The 17323-nt window shown below is 39.3% G+C and overlaps 1 protein-coding gene across 18 annotated transcripts in view; it reads right to left on the bottom strand.

Annotated features, from left to right (window-relative positions):
• Positions 1–17323, bottom strand: part of PGS1 (phosphatidylglycerophosphate synthase 1) — a 143838-nt gene that overhangs the window by 89193 nt on the left and 37322 nt on the right. For 10 of the 18 annotated variants that reach the window (XM_058172837.1, XM_058172838.1, XM_058172831.1 and 7 more), the window contains 3 exons: positions 14957–15487; positions 9627–9775; positions 6055–6198 (listed from right to left, as the gene is read on the bottom strand). In XM_058172837.1, the coding sequence (XP_058028820.1) occupies positions 6079–6198; positions 9627–9775; positions 14957–15487 (800 nt within the window). In that variant the 3' untranslated portion in view covers positions 6055–6078. The other 8 variants (XR_009153837.1, XR_009153836.1, XR_009153835.1 and 5 more) reach the window with 5 other exon arrangements.

Raw genomic sequence — 17323 nt, 5'->3', positions numbered from 1 at the left:
TTTACTGAAAGGCTGTTTACTATCAAAATACAAAAGTAATACTGTAGTCTTTGATTAGAAGTGGTCTCATGTAGCTTTATGCCTGGGACGCTAACAGACGTGTATGTGTATGTGATGCTCCTCCACATCACTTCTTTGCCCAGCTCCACATTGGCTCAACTTATCTCATGTTGCACATACATTTTCCCAATAGAGTTTTCACCTCAGTGCCAACCCACTGCTGACAAACTAAAGCCGTATGAAAGCAATCTGGCAGGAAAGTAGTGCTTTCTATTGAAAATAAGAAAAAAAAACTTTTTATGGTTTTTGGGAAGAATTGTTGGGAGGGCTGGCATGTGGCAAGGCTTCACCTGGTTTCTTTGGGGCTCTCCCGACTTATCCAGCAGCAGGGCTCTGCATCTCTATGGAAGGTATCCCCACAGGTAAGTTCTAGCTGGCAAATAAGTGAGCCCTTTTTTAATCAATTCTTGTCTCCACTGCCACCAAATCTTTGCATGCCTTGGTCTTCCCAAAAGCACTGGGCATGGGAAAATGCAAAGACCAGGTTTTTGCAGAGAAGCTGAGAAAAAAGCAAGCAAATGAGGGAAGTTAGAGTCAGGCCTGGACTAATGTTTTGCTCTCTCCCTTCCCCCTGTTCTGCCTCATCCTCATCATCCTGTCACATACACCAAGCGAGGAAAGCACTACCTTCAGCTGAACAAGCAGCAGTGGCAGCCATGTGAGGGCAGCAACACCGCAAGTCTTGTTCTTGAGGCAGAGTAAGAGACCATTGTGTTTCAGGATCTGTTATGAAGGAGAGGAGGAAAGCACGTTGCTGCAACGGGGTGGGTGATCCCATTCAGAAGAAAAGAATTTCCACTTCTCAGCAGTTCACAAATTAGTTTCAGACATTACAGTCAAACATTATTAAGCAGCAAGACTATCCCAGAACTGCCTGTAAACTCATTCTATCTTTTTTTCCATTCAGCAATTGAAAAGAATTATCAGAAGAACTACGCAGGGCTATTAACTCAGACAACTCTGCTCAGTAGAAGCTCTGCAGTTCTCTGTGTGAAAATTAAATCTTGCTTCCTCGGCAATGCAGAGCGTGCATCAGTTTTCAAAGCAAACTCTTTTTTTAAAGGCAAATTTTATGTACTTCAGCATTTAAAATGGTATGTGTTAACAGCATAGTAAAATTATAATAACAAAGTAATATATTTATTCTTTTTTCCTCATATCAACTTTGTTACAGTCTTTTCTTCTTCTGTTTTGATCTTAGCGTCAGAAGCCAAAGCAAGGGAAATAACGATCCACTCTCTTCACAAAGTAAATTTTATTATTATTATTTTTAAAATCTACCATGGTTGGAATGTAACAGAGGAACTTGGTTGACCAGAACATATTTCAAAAACATCTAGATGCAATCTTAAATCAGCAGCAGGGGAGGTTCTTCAGCTTCTTTGAGTTACAAGAAGGAAACAGTATGAACTTTGCTTATACAAAAGGGAAACAAAACAAATAGCACTTTGGAGAGAAATTGAAAAGGGCACACAACCTATACCAGTGATGGCTAACCTTTTTGCCATCACGTTCCAAAAGTGGGAGCGCAGAGGGTCGCACGTACCCTCACCCATAATTCTATGCGTCCTGCCCCCAGCGCATGTGCGCGTGACCCCCCCTCCCCAACGCTCCCCCTGCTTTTGGCATGTGATGGAACGGTGGGCCCAGTAGGCCCATTTTTCACTTTCCCCAGGCTCTAGAGCTTTCTAGGAGCCTGGGGAGGGCGAAAACAACCTTCCCCATCCCCACCCCCGAGGCCAGAAATGACTCATTTGCTGACTTCCAGTGAGACCAGACCTTTCTAGGAGCCTGGGGAGGGCGAAAATGGGCCTTCCCCACCCCCCACCCTCCGAGGCCAGAAACAGCCTGGTGGGCCTAGAAGTCCTGAAAATCAGCTGAGCTGGCGTGCCTACCGATATGGCTCCGTGTGCCACCTGTAGCGCCTGTACCATAGGTTCGCCATCATGGACATATACTCTCTTTCCCCAACTGCCAATTCAACCTTGCTAATGCCATTTAAGACCAAAACCATGCATTTTCTCCACAAAATCTACTTCTAGTGGAGTAACATGGTGCTTTAATGAAATCCCCAGGGCTGTCAAACTTGCGGCCTGTGGGCCAGATGTGTCACGCACTCCCCATGCCCATGCCCGGTTTAGCAAAGGGGGAAAAAGTCATATGTCAAGTGACAATGCAAGTTTGACACCCCCGCCATACAACATTGAATTACAATCACATCAAGGATTTTTCCTCCTTAGTTTGTGGATGAAGGGCTTATCAATACCAAGTACTAGGGATAATTTTCTCTTTTCTCTTCAGAAGTGAGATATTCTGATGCAATGTCCAAACTCACTCTTGTTGGCTCCTAATTTTTTGCATCATTTCCAGCCAATTTATTCCATCTGTTGCCCTACTCCAAGGATAATATTCTTACTACACTATTTTGCTTTCTAAAGAAAATTGCCGCCAGAAACTGAAAACTGCAATCCACCAGCTATTATTATAGTCCCATTCACATAATTTCTGAGTAGCTATGTTGGCTGGAGCTGAGGGAAGACAGGGCTCAAGAATGAGCTACAAATTTCTCTCCCTTGCACTATTTACATATCCTGGGGGAAATTATTTGACATAAAATTACTTAAAATCCAAAAATTACTTTCTTGGAATCTAGTGTTTCTTATTGTAAATGCTACAGAAGATGTCTATGGAGTCTATAGTACCAAAATATCAGAAGGAACGCGGCAGCACTTTTTCCAACTAACAAATTTGTTAATTGGGTGCTACCAAAATTCTTCTGATCCCTCAGAACCTAGCATCTACTAAAGGGTACAACAGAATTAGATTTGTGCTATTTCTGGCTATGCTATACTGTTCTAAAGAAGTACACAACAGATGATGGGTACAATATTTAACTATCATAGAGCCTCTCTTTTATTAAAAATAGTCTTCTTACAAATGAGAAAATACATATGTAAAAATATTTAGACAATATTTTAAAAAATGACAAAAGCTGAATGTAAATGTTGTCTAAGACTTCTAGTATCTAAGAAACAGGTATTCAAGTCCTTTTATATCACCTCACAGTTACCAAACACAAAATAAAATTCTCAAACAGCTAAAGTAGCATTTGGATTATCTGAGAACACAAATTTATGTAGCATTAACTGATCACAAATCTTGTGATATTAATTACTAAACAGAAGATCCATATAATCCTCTGAGCTTTCTTTTTCTCAGAAGCAGATTATGGACAGCCTTTTCTCTTCCTAAAGGGAAATGTTCAGGTTCTTTTATGACTAATTTCTAGCCATATGAAAAGAACAGGCCCAGCAATTAAATCTATTTTCATGTTGGGTTGAAACCAACTTGTGTAGTTCTTAAGTATGCTCAGTTTCACAAATGAGTAATAGGCCTTGAGGCTCACCATTAGTTAAGAAGCCTTTATGAGCAATGTCTCCTCCTAAAATTTACGTCCTCCAGGCATCCTTCTATTGAAAGAAGAGTGCTGACTCTTGGGTGCCCCTACCCAGTAGATTCATTCTTGGATAAGCCTACTGTATGTCTGTTGACCCTCAACAGTACAGAATTTTATGCTTTCCTGTCCTTTCATGAGTCCTTATTTTAATTTTGAATTTCTGGGGAAAAGTTTTCTCACTGCGGAAACAACAAAAATCAATAAAAATTTCTTTATTCACTGCCGTGTATATTTATGACAGAAAAATAATAGATAATTATTGAAATACATTATTGTGCACCAAAAGAACATAAGTGAAAGGAAATTATTTACACAAAAGGAAAAAACAATCCAGCCTATCAAAAATAGCACCACAAAAAACAGATTAGGAACACAAGTTAAAATAGAGAAAAAAATAGTAAGTGAACACCTGTCTACCCTAGACGAGTTCAAATCACCAGGACCGGATGGATTACACCCCAAGGTTCTGAAGGAACTGGCAGATCTCAGAACCATTGAACTATATCTTTCAAAGATCCTGGAGCACAGGGGAACTGCCAGAGGACTGGAAAAGAGCTGATGTAGTTCCCATCTTCAAAAAAGGGGAAAAAAAACCAGATCCAGGAAACTACAGACCTATCAGCCTCAATACCAGGGAAGATTCTGGAAAAGATAATCAAGCAACAAATCACCGAACACCTAGAAGCAAACAAAGTAATAACCAAAAGCCAACATGGGTTTGTCAAAAACAGATCGTGCCAGACTAATCTCATTGCATTCTTTGACAAAATGGCAAAATTAGTAGACCAGAGGAAAGCTGTCGATATAAGTTACTTGGACTTCAGTAAAGCATTTGATAAAGTAGACCATAACCTACTACTAGATAAAGTAAAAAAATGTGGGTTAGACAGCACCACCACCAGATGGATTCATAACTGGCTGACCAACCGCACTCAACGTGTAGTCCTCAACGGAACTACATCCACATGGAGGGAAGTATGCAGTGGAGTACCCCAAGGCTCTGTTTTCGGCCCAGTACTCTTCAACATCTTCATCAATGACTTGGACGAGGGGATAGATGGGGAACTCATCAAATTTGCAGATGACACCAAGCTGGCAGGAATAGCCAACACTCCAGAAGATAGGCTCAGGATACAGAAGGATCTTGACAGACTTGAACATTGGGCGCTATCTAACAAAATGAAATTCAACAGTGAAAAAAGTAAGTTTCTACATGTAGGCCAGAAAAACAAAATGCACAGGTACCGTATATGTGGTACCTTGCTCAATAGTAGTAACTGTGAGAGGGGATCTTGGAGTCCTAGTCGACAACCATTTAGATATGAGCCAGCAGTGTGCAGCAGCTGCCAAAAAAAGCCAGCACAGTTCTGGGCTGCATAAACAGAGGGATAGAATCAAGATCACTTGAAGTGTTAATACCACTTTGTAATGCCTTGGTAAGGCCACACTTGGAATATTGCATTCAGTTTTGGTCGCCACGATGTAAAAAAGATATTGAGACTCTAGAAAGAGTGCAGAGAAGAGCAACAAAGATGATTAGGGGACTGGAGACTAAAACATATGAAGAACGATTGCAGGAACTGGGTATGTCTAGTTTAATGAAAAGAAGGACTAGGGGAGACATGATAGCAGTGTTCCAATATCTCAGGGGCTGCCACAGAGAAGAGGGAGTCAAGCTATTCTCCAAAGCACCTGAAGGCAGGACAAGAAGCAATGGGTGGAAACTAATCAAGTAGAGAAGCAACTTAGAACTAAGGAGAAATTTCCTGACAGTTAAAACAATCAATAAGTGGAACAACTTGCCTGTAGAAGTTGTGAATGCTCCAACACTGGAAATTTTAAGAAAATGGTGAAAGGGTGTAGGGTTTCCTGCCTGGGCAGGGGGTTGGACTAGAAGACCTCCAAGGTCCCTTCCAACTCTGTTATGATGTTATGTTATTTATACAATGTTCCAGAGTAGAAGGCAAAATTTAGTTCTATATTTTGCTCTGAGATAGTTGGTTAAAAAGGTCTCACTACTCCAGCTTATTTCTGTTTATGAAAAGTAATAAGATCCTAATATTATTAATAAGCTGAGTTGCTACTTTACTCTTTGAAAAAGGTATCTCCATTTAAAAGGCTTATTTTTGTTTAAATAAGATGGAAATGTACAGAAATGTATTTCTACCTTTTCTTAACATACATATTTTTTTTACTCAAAGGAACAGTGATTTCAAGGCACATTCAAAATTTATATAAGTTTGATATATTTTGTACCCTTACAGACTCAAAAATTCTTAAAATCCAAAATAGTTCCACAATCGAATTTAAAGTTGTACAGAGAACTCCAGTTATTTTACATATAGCTTTTAAACATTTCCCAGAAGAATCTAATCTATGATTGGGAGAGTTGACACCAAGAATTCAAGACTATACAATGTTCAGGAACATTACACATTGTAGAAATCATTAAAATGAAATCAGCTTCTACGCATTTCCTGTTAACTGAGGTGCTTCCCAATAAGAGGAAGCTATAAAAAGCCTCATATCATACTCACCAAGAGGATCTGCCTCTCTTTATTTCAGAAGAAGTTCTTAATCAGAGGCGTCAACATTTTCACCCACAGCTTGACATAACGGCTTGGCTGATCAAATGTTGAAGAAGACACTATACCAGAACGTGAGTAAAGTTGCTCCTGCTCCTAGAGTAAGAAAATTACAACCTGAATTTCAACATTTGCTCTAATCAGAACCTCCTGAACTGTAGTCCACCACTACTACTCAAGAACCAGCAAAATCTTGTTCGAGTCTACTACCATCACTTGTCTAGCTTAACTATTTTAAATCAAAATCAGTCAGATCAGAATCCTGGTATTTCATCCCAGCACATGTTCTCCTAAAATGTGATCAGAAATCTGTTACTTCAGTTTGCCAAAACTTTCCAGAATTTGGCATCTCAGATGCTAATTGAGCCAAACCCCAAGTAATTGCAAACACAGAACCCAACCCACATAATATGTATACAAACATACAAAGAGGAAAGCACTGCAAGACTGGCTCTATGGTTATTCTTTTTCCCGTAACACAGCCAAGCCCTGAGCTATAATTGTCCAAAAAGGAAACCCAGCTTTGATCTCCAGAGACTGGGCTGCTCATTTCTCTTTAGAAAAATCCAAGGCTCCATTCAAAAACTAATGTGCCGTCAAGGTTTCAATGTGGTTCCCAGAAATGTTAAGCTCTTTAAAGTACAAACAGTACAGCTGGAAGAAAAAGTGAATGTTTCTATTACAAAAGCATACACATGGTATTTGAAAACGGTGTTTACAACACATGAATATTTCATCTGAATTAATAAAACAGACAACTATACGTAAAGAGCTATGATATCATTATGGGACTTCTGCCCACCTTCAACCAAGCTACACACTTCTATTCTCAATTCTTAAAACAACATCTTTAACTCCAGCTAAGCCTATGGCATTGCTATTCTCTTTTTCTTCCCTTTTTCCTCCTACACTGTAGATCCCACTGAGGTTTAATAAGACCAGTTTTAGAAAAAAATAAATGGATCCCATTTAATACTTTTCCATCTGCCCAACTGATCTGAAGAACACTCCACAATATTGCCTCCAATTTTACATAATAATTGCAGCTCAACAGAATGCAGTGAGAAAAATCCTAAGGGTGGCTAATTGAAGGTTCTGCTCGGAGAGAGAGAAAAACATAACAGACAGCAAGGCAGCCTTCACAGAGTGTGCTGCCCCATGTGACGTGCTCCATCCTGAGGTTCACTATCTATTAGAGCACACAAAAAAAACTGAAGAATGACCATATAGGAAATAAAGGAACTTTTCAAACGGTTTAGGTAAATGTTCATTTCAGCTCTTCTGCTTGGATCCACTGGAATGACAACAGGATAGACTTTTACTTTCAAAAAGAAATTCGGGAAAGTTAACTAAATAAAAAATGATAAGTACAGCTTCCCCTAGAACTATCTAGAAAAAGTACAGGTGGTGCTTGCTTAAGTACAGTACTTGGGAATGGCAACTCCTCATGGTCATAAAATGCAATGTCATGTGATTGTGCCAACTTATGAAGGCAGTGGAGAAGATCTGGTTGCCGGTGAATCCCGCATGGTTGTTAGGTACAACATTATTGTGATCATCATTTACAACCTCCTGATCAGCATTTACTATTTTGCTGACTTTGCTTGTCAGATGCCAGCAGTGAAGGTCACAAACAGCAATCCTATGATTGTGGACTACTATGACCATTGTAATGTGAGCCAGTTGCCAAATGCCTCAATCACAATCATGTGACAATAGGGAGGCTAAAACATATGAAAACCGGTTGCAGGAGTTGGGTATGTTTAATTTAATCAAAAGAAGGACTGGGGTGATATGATAGATATGTTCCAATATCTACCAAAAAGGAGTCAACCTATTCTCCAAAGGACCTGAAGGCAGGACCAGAAGCAATGAATAGAAACTAATCAAGGAGAGAAGCAACCTAGAACTATGGACAAATTTTCTGGCAGTTGGAACAAATAATCAGTGGAACAACTTGCCTCCCGAAGTTGTAATGCTCCAACACTGGAAGTTTTTAAGAAGAGATTAGACAACATTTGTCCAAAATGGTATAGGGCTTCCTGCCTGAGCAGGGGATTGGACTAGAAGACCTTCAAGGTCCCTTCCAATTCTGTTATTCTGTTATGCTGCGATGGTCATGACTATAAGACTGGTCAAAAGTCTACTCATTCAGGACCATTGTAAGTCTGAATGATTGCTGAACAAGTTGTTAAATCTGTACAAACAATAAGCAAGTAAAACACTGCTTTTTATATGACAAGAAATGATAGCAATTTGTGCTTTCATTCCTCCACTTTGTCTCTGAAACACCCTTCTCACTTTTCTAACCATCTATGGATTAAGGCATACAAAAATAAGATAAAATTAAAGGAGGATCGAGTCCATCCTCTAACAAAAGGAGCTAAATTAGGCAAATGGCAAAGTCTTTTTTCCTTGTCACACAAGATTTCAAAAATTGTGGTATGTGGTGGCATGAACTACATCAGCTTCCCTTTCCCTCTTCCCAAAGTACAATTCCTGCCCCTTCCTATATTTCTGAAGTGTTGCACACAGTAAAAGTGTCTCTTCCTTCCCAAATCCTCCACAGATGCCACAGAAATAAGGAAAGCACATAGCAAGACTGCCTTTTTTTTTTACATTTTACAGATATCAAAAGTTTAGCAAAAGATGCACTATTTCCACAGCTTCTGATTTCTACAAAACCAGATCAAACGATCAAAAGAGGTTTCCTTGAAACGTCTGATATAAGTAAATAACATGGGGTCAGGGGGAAGTTCAGTTCTGAGTACAAGCAAGTTGCAGACTAGTAAAACAAAATATATAGCCTCGATGTGCATTATTTCTGGGGTTCAACTGCAAAGAAGCTAGGTAAATCTTAACTGACTGAACAGTGAATATTTATATAGTTCTAGTTCTCAAGGGGAATTATCAGATAGTTTAAAGTGTACTTGCAATATTGAAAAGATTAATACTATGAGCTCAGAACAATTATCATTTTATTAAGCAAGTCTAGATCAATTAACTTGCAAGGGCACTGCACAAAATATTTGCTTGTCGTAGAAGCAAGACTACAGCCCACTCTGATTTGTGGGAAGAAAGCCTGGAAGAAACAGGAATTTTATCTCATAATAGAATTAACAAGGCTTGTGAGTTATCTAAACAGTGGGAGCTACTGGAAACAAGTTTCTAGAGATTTTGCTTGGGCAGTGAAGAGTTGCTACATTTCCCCGCAGCAACCCTCAGATGGGAGAAGTGATTCAGAGAAAGACAGAGGAATTAATTTACAACCAGAGTAACGTACTTTCACATTTTTCTCATGCTCTCTTCAAATTCCTGGGTCAGTTTCTTATTCAGAATTCTTCCAGCATTCAACTATTTAATGTAGTGGATTCTAGGTAGTGAAATGTCATTTTAAAGAAGTCTTTTGTCGATTCTCAATTACTGATTTAAAAAAAAAACCAAAACCCTCCAGTCACACCCAAACCCTCAGTCCTATGAAGTAAATCCAGTGCTCAAAGAACAAAGTCCATGTTGCTACAAACCTGATGGAACTGCTTCTGTAGGGCTTTGTTTTCTGTCACTATCGCAATCTGCGCTTCCAGGTCACGATGAACTGACCTGTACCCAAAATTAGGAGAACCAATCAAAGTTAAGCAGGGGAGGCTGCTTCCTGCTAGGTACAACCAGAGGCCTGCAAGGAAACATAGAAAGGAAATATGGCAGACAGAGGAAGTGACCAGGGTAGCTGTTAGGTGCTCCAAACAACTGTCTGTTATCCAAAGGCATGGTAACAAAGCACACAGAACGTTTTGTTAGGTTTACCAGCAGTGTAAATCATTAAAGTGAGCAACCAGGAAATAGAGACGCTTCCCGCCAGAGATTGTCATACAATTCATACGAGAATTAGCCTCTTTCAGCTTGCACAATGCAATCGCCACATGGTGCAGACCATGTTCTAATTTCCATTGCTACATTCCAGCTGTCGCAAGCCTAACTAATGACCCAGGCCCCAATATTATACTTACCATATTTGAAAATAAATAATTACAATGAAGACTGCAAAAACAAGCTGGAACTGATGCCATTTTAGCGATTTTTAACAAGACACTATAATACCGGCTCCTTTTATGCTTTTAGGATAAATGGGCAGGGGAAAACTATGTCAACTGGAACTCCTGCAGAGTACAATGAATAAATAAAAACTGTATTTACCTGCCAGATATAGGCTACACTGTAACTACCCCAACAATTCTTTGCTCGGTTTTTTACAGTGATATCAACATCAATAAAAAGTCATAAACGGCTAATGGTATTCATAACTGAAAAATTATTTTGGGATCTGGGGAGGAAGGAGAAAAAGTTTCCATTAAGAAATTATATAGTCTGGCTTCCACAGGTATAGATAAAATTAAATTCATTTATTTCAAAAGTGAACAGCTCTTAGCAATCAAATCCACAGCAACATCTACTTGTCAAGCTGTATCCCACCTGAAGCAAACAGCAGGAATGGTCCAACAGTATTTCTAACATTGTAATTTATTTGTGCAATCCACAGCACAAACAATACAGCAATACAACTCGCATTCTGAGAACATTTTCCCACAGGGAAAAAATATATTAATATTTTAAACAAAACTCCTTTTTACTACTAGATGCCGCATTATGATAGAAGCCATTGTAGAATCAAAAACAAATTTATTCCTGCATTTCTAATTCTAATCCTCATTCTGGTAAATAGGGGTTTTGGGGATAAACAAGCCAACCTTCATTGCATCTTTAAAATGTGCCATGATCACAGCATAATATGCTTTAATACAGATACTATACTTTCAGTTAAAATAATGAACAACCAACAGTTTTGATGTCTCTTTCTGGAAACTGAGCCTCCACCCAGCAGTTACCTTTTCACCATTCTGTCACATCTGCCAGGACAAAAGTAGCACACACCCAATTTGCATGGTTTCCTATCTTCTAATCTCTTCCTCTTTACATACAAAAAAAAAAAAAGCAGAAAGCAATATTCCAAAAAAACCTATAATAACTACACCAAACTCCCAAACACACACACATGCAATCACAAGGCTTCCCTGCAGGCTGGGATCTAATTCATATCACCACAACTAAATGAGACAAGAGCAGAAAGGGCTAATAACTTTACTCATGGGGGATCCATTTGCCCCTTCTTTTTAATTTTTGAAAGAGAATGGGGGATGGGATGCTGAAGAGTGACAATTTTGCAATTGGAGCTCAGTGGTATAACCTGGCGGAGCTGTGAGGGTCACACTTTACCTGTGAGATGTGGGTTGGTAGCACTTACAAGTTTTGAAAATTAATCCTGAAGCCATTAATAAGATGAGTTCAGTATTGCAGTTTGCATGCAAGCAGTTGACTGGCAAAGAAAGCACACCCTTACAAGTTGCATTTGAAGAACCTGCAGTGCAGTAACTTCTAATGAATTAATTATGCTACTAAAACTTGGCGTTTAAAACATCCATGCATTTCCTGTTAAAGTGCCGTTAAAAATATAAGAAAATTAATTAAATGATTCTTCCTTCCCAAGTTACTGCATTCATTTTATTAAATTTGATTCTTCTTTTAGGGTAAATAAGCCCTTCCAAGTTAGCAATTTCCTTTATATTTCTGTTTTTGTTTTCTTACACCTGAAATAAAATTATTCACACTCAGACACACTCAGTTGAGCCACAAATTATTGTCTATAATTCTAAATATTCCATATTCTTCTATCCTCACTGCATATCAATGGTTCCCTGGCAAACGAGGAGCTGGATTGTCCAGCTGCTCCAACTGATGGCTCTGAGCACAACCTACAATGCAACCCAGCAGAAGTGAGGGGAAAGGCCGCCTGCTAATCCACTGGAATCTGACAGAAAAGGCCCCAGCGTTGCTTTTGATCATATGGACCAGGCGCAGAATGGGAAACCAGAAGGCAAGAGACTGCCTACTGTAAGAGGGGATTGTTCCTGGGACTATGCCAACCTGATTTTGCTCACGTCATGACTCACCTTTCCAGGAGGGAAATATAAAGAATGTCTCAATTGTCACTCAGTTGCAGTAGAGAAGGTTTACCTCAGCACAAGGGATACTTTGCCCCCAGTTGCATAACTGACAGCAAACCATTTTTCCCTGCAAGAACACACTTGCCTCTCCTAAGAGGTGCTTACAACTAGAACCTTTATTTACCTCAAGCCTCTTCATCTAATCTCAACTCTTCCTCCACAGCCAGATTCCAAGACAGGGATCTTAAATGTACTTTCCCAAACTAGTGAGGAATTACTGCCTCTTACACAATTTGGTTTGGCAAGTGGATGAATTCTGGCAATCCTAACTGTTAAGAGTGCTTGTAAGTTTTTTAAGCTGACACATCTTACCTAAAACTCTAACCAGCCCAATACTCTGGCCAGATGGAAGATGGAATGTATCAAGAATGAGAAACTCTTCCTTAAGTTTGCAGCATCAAGAAATAATATGGAATTGTGACTTTGTATGTCAACTGCACTTGCAATTGTTTTGCTTTGTGTAGACTTTATTATTGATTGCCACTGCTCAGTCAAAGCCAGTTACAGAATGCCCGTGACATTATCCTAAGCTACTGCAGAATCAGCAGCTTTTCAAAGTATAGTGTGTATTTCACACCTCCTGAAGAAACACTGAATCATAGAATGAGGAAAACTGTATCATATGTAGTCAAATGACAAAAGTATGAAGGTTTTGGAGAATAAAAAAGAATCAGGGGGAAAACATGTCATGAGGACCCCCACCCTCCTTTCACAGCATTGAGAAAATAACTAAAGTCCCCTTCCTAATTTTTTCCCCCCTAGTCCTCCTATCTCTAAAGAGGTTTGCAATAACGGAGCCCACTGCCAGTAAGGCAGAAAATCAGCTTTCTAAGCCCATCCCCCTTCGAAGGATTGCTGACAGGGAAGATCTTAAAAGAACGCAGAAGCAGTGCTCTTGGTTACCCACATGATCCCATCCCGTGCCCTTTTTCCTGATTTTGGCTGAGCGGGAGCATGAATATGTTTTCTTAACAGAAAAGAGCTTACTCAGCAACCATCCCCACACCCAACCTCCAAGCCTCTTCCCAGAAGCTCTGCAGGAAGGAGGCTGGGAAGATATCAGCATTCCCATAATGATTAACCGCCACAAATTCAGACAAATAAAAGCCTAGATCCCTGGAGTACAACGGCCTGTTAGGACGTGAACTTTGGGACTTGCTCAAGGTAATAGAGAAGGCTGCCCAGTTTACTCTAATCTAATATATACAGTAAGTGACAAAGAGGTTCCTAAGTGCAATAAAAAGTGGACTGATGCAAGGGAGAACTTGGATTTTGCATGGGGAATACTAATTATTTCTGGCAGCAGCTTATCTTCCAAGGGCTAGACAATGGATTCCATAGTATGGCAATGTACGATTGAATGGAAATTTCAGGCGCCTTAACTTGCCAGGACATGCAAAATATCCAAATTTGAGAAATTCAAATTTGGTTGCTATGAAAATTACTGTATTTTTCCAACTGTTTACAGTTTCTGAGATGTTATGGTTTCCACATAAACTGTAGGTTTATCACAGCTGGGACATTTCACTTCCACTTATGTTTTGGGCATCCATTTTCTCTCCCTGGCATATCACAATGTCACCCTGCTTAACCTTGAATTCCATTCCACATACCAGATCTTTTGCAGAGAATTTTTTTTAAATCAAGGCAAGCTAGTAAAAATGCAGGAATCCATTGTCTTTTTTCCCAAAATGGATCTGATTTCAGACTTCCCACCCTAATTTCTCAGAACACAGGAAAGACAGGACTGCTTCATTAATGGGAGGTTTCTTCCCTTCAGGCATCCATCATTCTTAAATGTTACTGGAAAATTGCCAAATTCAGTTCAGTACCCAGATTGTTATTTGTCAGATGCCCTAACTGGCCTTTAGATCCCATTCAGCCACTGCTTTCTTAAATGGTAACACAATTTCCTGCTTTCCCAACTGACCACATCACAGTAACGGGAAATGAAGAAATTGTAGCAGATTACAAGGTCAGTAATGTAGTTAACAATTCTCATACACCTTCTTCCCAAATCTAGTACAATATAGTTCGTATTTTTTACTGTCTTTCCTATACAGAGAAATACTTCTGATTTTGATGTGGCCATCTTTTTTTTTTTTTAATTTTCTTCCTCTGTCTTGTTGTATTGCTGGCATTTTTTTATCTTTTCTATTGGATTTATTTTAAGCTATTTTTTTGATGTAAGAGATAGAGTTGCAGCGGTATATAAATGCAATAAATAAATAAATAAATAAATAAATAAATATTGCTGCAGTAGTTTCATTCTTCATATTCCTGACCTAAATATAAAATTATCAAGATAAACTGATTATCAACAATATCCCACAGTGGTTTGGCTGCCACTAATTAGTTCGGGAACAGTAAATTGTTTACATCTATCCCTCTGGCTTAAAGTTCTAACTTGAAATCCTTTGTTAATCTCTACCCTTAGAGAGGCATCTTGGAAATGTATCATATAATCCCACCTCGCAAGGCTGTTGTTGTGGGGACAAGAGAAGGAGGGAGAAGTATTATGTACGTTGCCTTGAGTTATAAAGTAATAAATACAGGATTAAAAATTAACAATAAATAAATACATTATATGACTGTGGCCTCCTCCTAGCCTTTTTAAACCTACAATTCATAATCAAATCATCCAGCTGGATTTCCAGACAAGGACCTGACATGAAAATTATCCAAGGACCATTCTCCAGAGCAGATGCAGATAGATGCTTAAAACAGAATTAAGTCCAACTCGTTTTTTGATAAAATGTTGCAACAGCAAAAGTCCTTCGCCTAGAATGTCTCACCTTTGGCGTGGAAAGTCCATCCACTCCTCGTATATTCCTGCAACTGAACTCTCTCTTCCTGACCCAGGCCACACACCTTGCTGAAGAATTGCTGTTCAATGTAAACGTAGGCAGCAGGGATGGCACCTGCCACCCCTTTGGCTCCAAAGAACCCATTCACTTCCGGTGAGGCTAATAGAATCTGGAATTTTGCCCGGGTGCCTAGAATCAGATCGACGTATGTTTTTGTGAGGTTGAAATAACCTGTGGTGAGATATATGCTGGCATCCTGCTCTGCTTCCATAAGGAGAGTATTCGTGACCGTCTCATCTATCCGAATCCCAAATGGCTTCATCTGTATTAGTGGATAAATCCACGTGTCTGGTTCTGACTGCCCATCACCAACTGCCTTTGTATCACTGGATGAGATTTCTCCTTCTGTATTGTTGCTATGGAAAGTCCGAGTGTGAAATTGTTCTTGTTTGATCCTGGCAGAATTGATCACTCCCATCACTTTCTTATTTGCCATCTCATAGTAGGCCATCTTGTCTCCTGAGAAGATAAATATATGATTTAATGAAATATAACATTACCTGTATGAGATCTATCAAAGAGATCAGAATAATCGGTGGTTGCTTCCTGCAGATCAGGAATTATGGAAGTCAAATTAACCTAAAACAGTGGTGCTTTTAACCAGGAGGAATTACACTTAAGGAGGTTGTCTAGATATATCATGGAGTAATTTGTAACTGTTTGTTTGTGAGCCAAAGGTCCAGCTGGAATTGCCTCTTTCAAGTCCCTGGTGTAAAACAACAGAGGGTGGAGGCTTGGGGTGGTGGGTGGGTGGGTAATGACACTATTTAAGACCAGGAAAGGGTAATTGGCATAACAAATAGAACTGGGAAAAGCCTCGTTGATGCAGCTTCTACCTGTTGCTCTTAAACCTAAAGAAATCCCTAATGCTCTTTAAAAAGCGTGATCTTTGGACTCAGAACAGAGCCAGACCTGCCACCAACACACAGTTTCTGTAACACTTTGCTTGTTGGGTTGGCTTTCAATTGTAGCCACTGAGTTAATAATGGTAATAGAATATAAGAATGATATGGGAATGAAATATGGTTCTCAAATGAAGAATTGTGGATTTATTCAATTAACTTTTGTAGACGCTAGTTTACAAAGGAATTAGATTAGAGATGAAAGCAGAGGCATGAGTAACTAAGGCATATGGGGCATATTGGGAAGAGTGTGTCTTCCTCCTGCCCTGACATGACTCATTTCCCAAGTTTTGACGATCAGGACCAAGTGAAACAATTAAGCCTTATCCAAGTCTTCTCAGATCTCTTGCAGAGACGCTTGACTTCCTTAGTGACAGTAACAGAATTAGCTGAAATGCTGCTTTGTGACTCTTATGGACTCTCGAATTTGTGATTTAGTGTGATTAATTGAATTTACAGGTTCTTTCAGGTGGTGAAAACAAAAGGGGCCCCTATGTGATACCCTTTCAGTACCTGACTAAAAGTTTTTCTTCCCAAAGGTTTAACATAGACAATTTGCATATCTATCTATCTATCTATCTATCTATCTATCTATCTATCTATCTATCTATCTCCTACGTATCTAACTACTTAGGCATCTCACCAAAGGGAACTCTGGGCGGCGCACAATAAATAAACCACACAACAAATAAAAATGTAAGCTACACAAATACCCCAAACTGGAAAAACTACTAAAGTGACATTCATGCCACATACCTTTTCCATTTAATGAACATAATTTACTATGTAAAAATAATTTTAAAAAAGGCTCCTGTGATTTAAAAAAAATCACAAAATGAAGTGGAAATGAGACAAAGATTTACAACTGTCAAGGAATTGTCAGCTAAGGTGCATGTCAGGTACATTCTTCTGTACCTATCTGAGCATAATTCAGTTTATGCTCATCAACATAACAAACATCAGAGGGCAGGCCAGTCCCCATTTACCTACTCCCAGAGTATTTGCTTTTGTTAACTGATCTAGAAATCACAGCAATTGGCTTGCCGGGAAGGGCTCGCAACAATTGGTATTGCTTGGAAAATACCTCCCAAGGGAAAACGACACCCAGTGACTTATGCTCTGTATTAAAGATTAGCTTTCCAGGTTGTAACAAAGAAAGACTATTCCCCAGACATAGACATACACAATATTTTAGTGAGTACAAATAGCATCCAACGTATGAGCATTCATGTACAGATTTTGAAACACACATTATACAACAGTGCTTGGAGTTCTTTGCTTCTTCCCATTCAGGAATCACCACAAAGTCACTCAAATTATTTATTAGCATGGGAATCATTAGACTGTTTAGCTTTAGCCTCACAATCTACAGGACCAAGTCATCTTAGCCAAA

The sequence above is a fragment of the Ahaetulla prasina genome, chromosome 2, assembly GCF_028640845.1.
Source record: "Ahaetulla prasina isolate Xishuangbanna chromosome 2, ASM2864084v1, whole genome shotgun sequence".
NCBI lineage: Eukaryota > Metazoa > Chordata > Lepidosauria > Squamata > Colubridae > Ahaetulla > Ahaetulla prasina.
The sequence above is the reverse complement of the archived record's forward strand: the minus strand, read 5'-3'. Positions and strand labels throughout refer to the sequence as shown.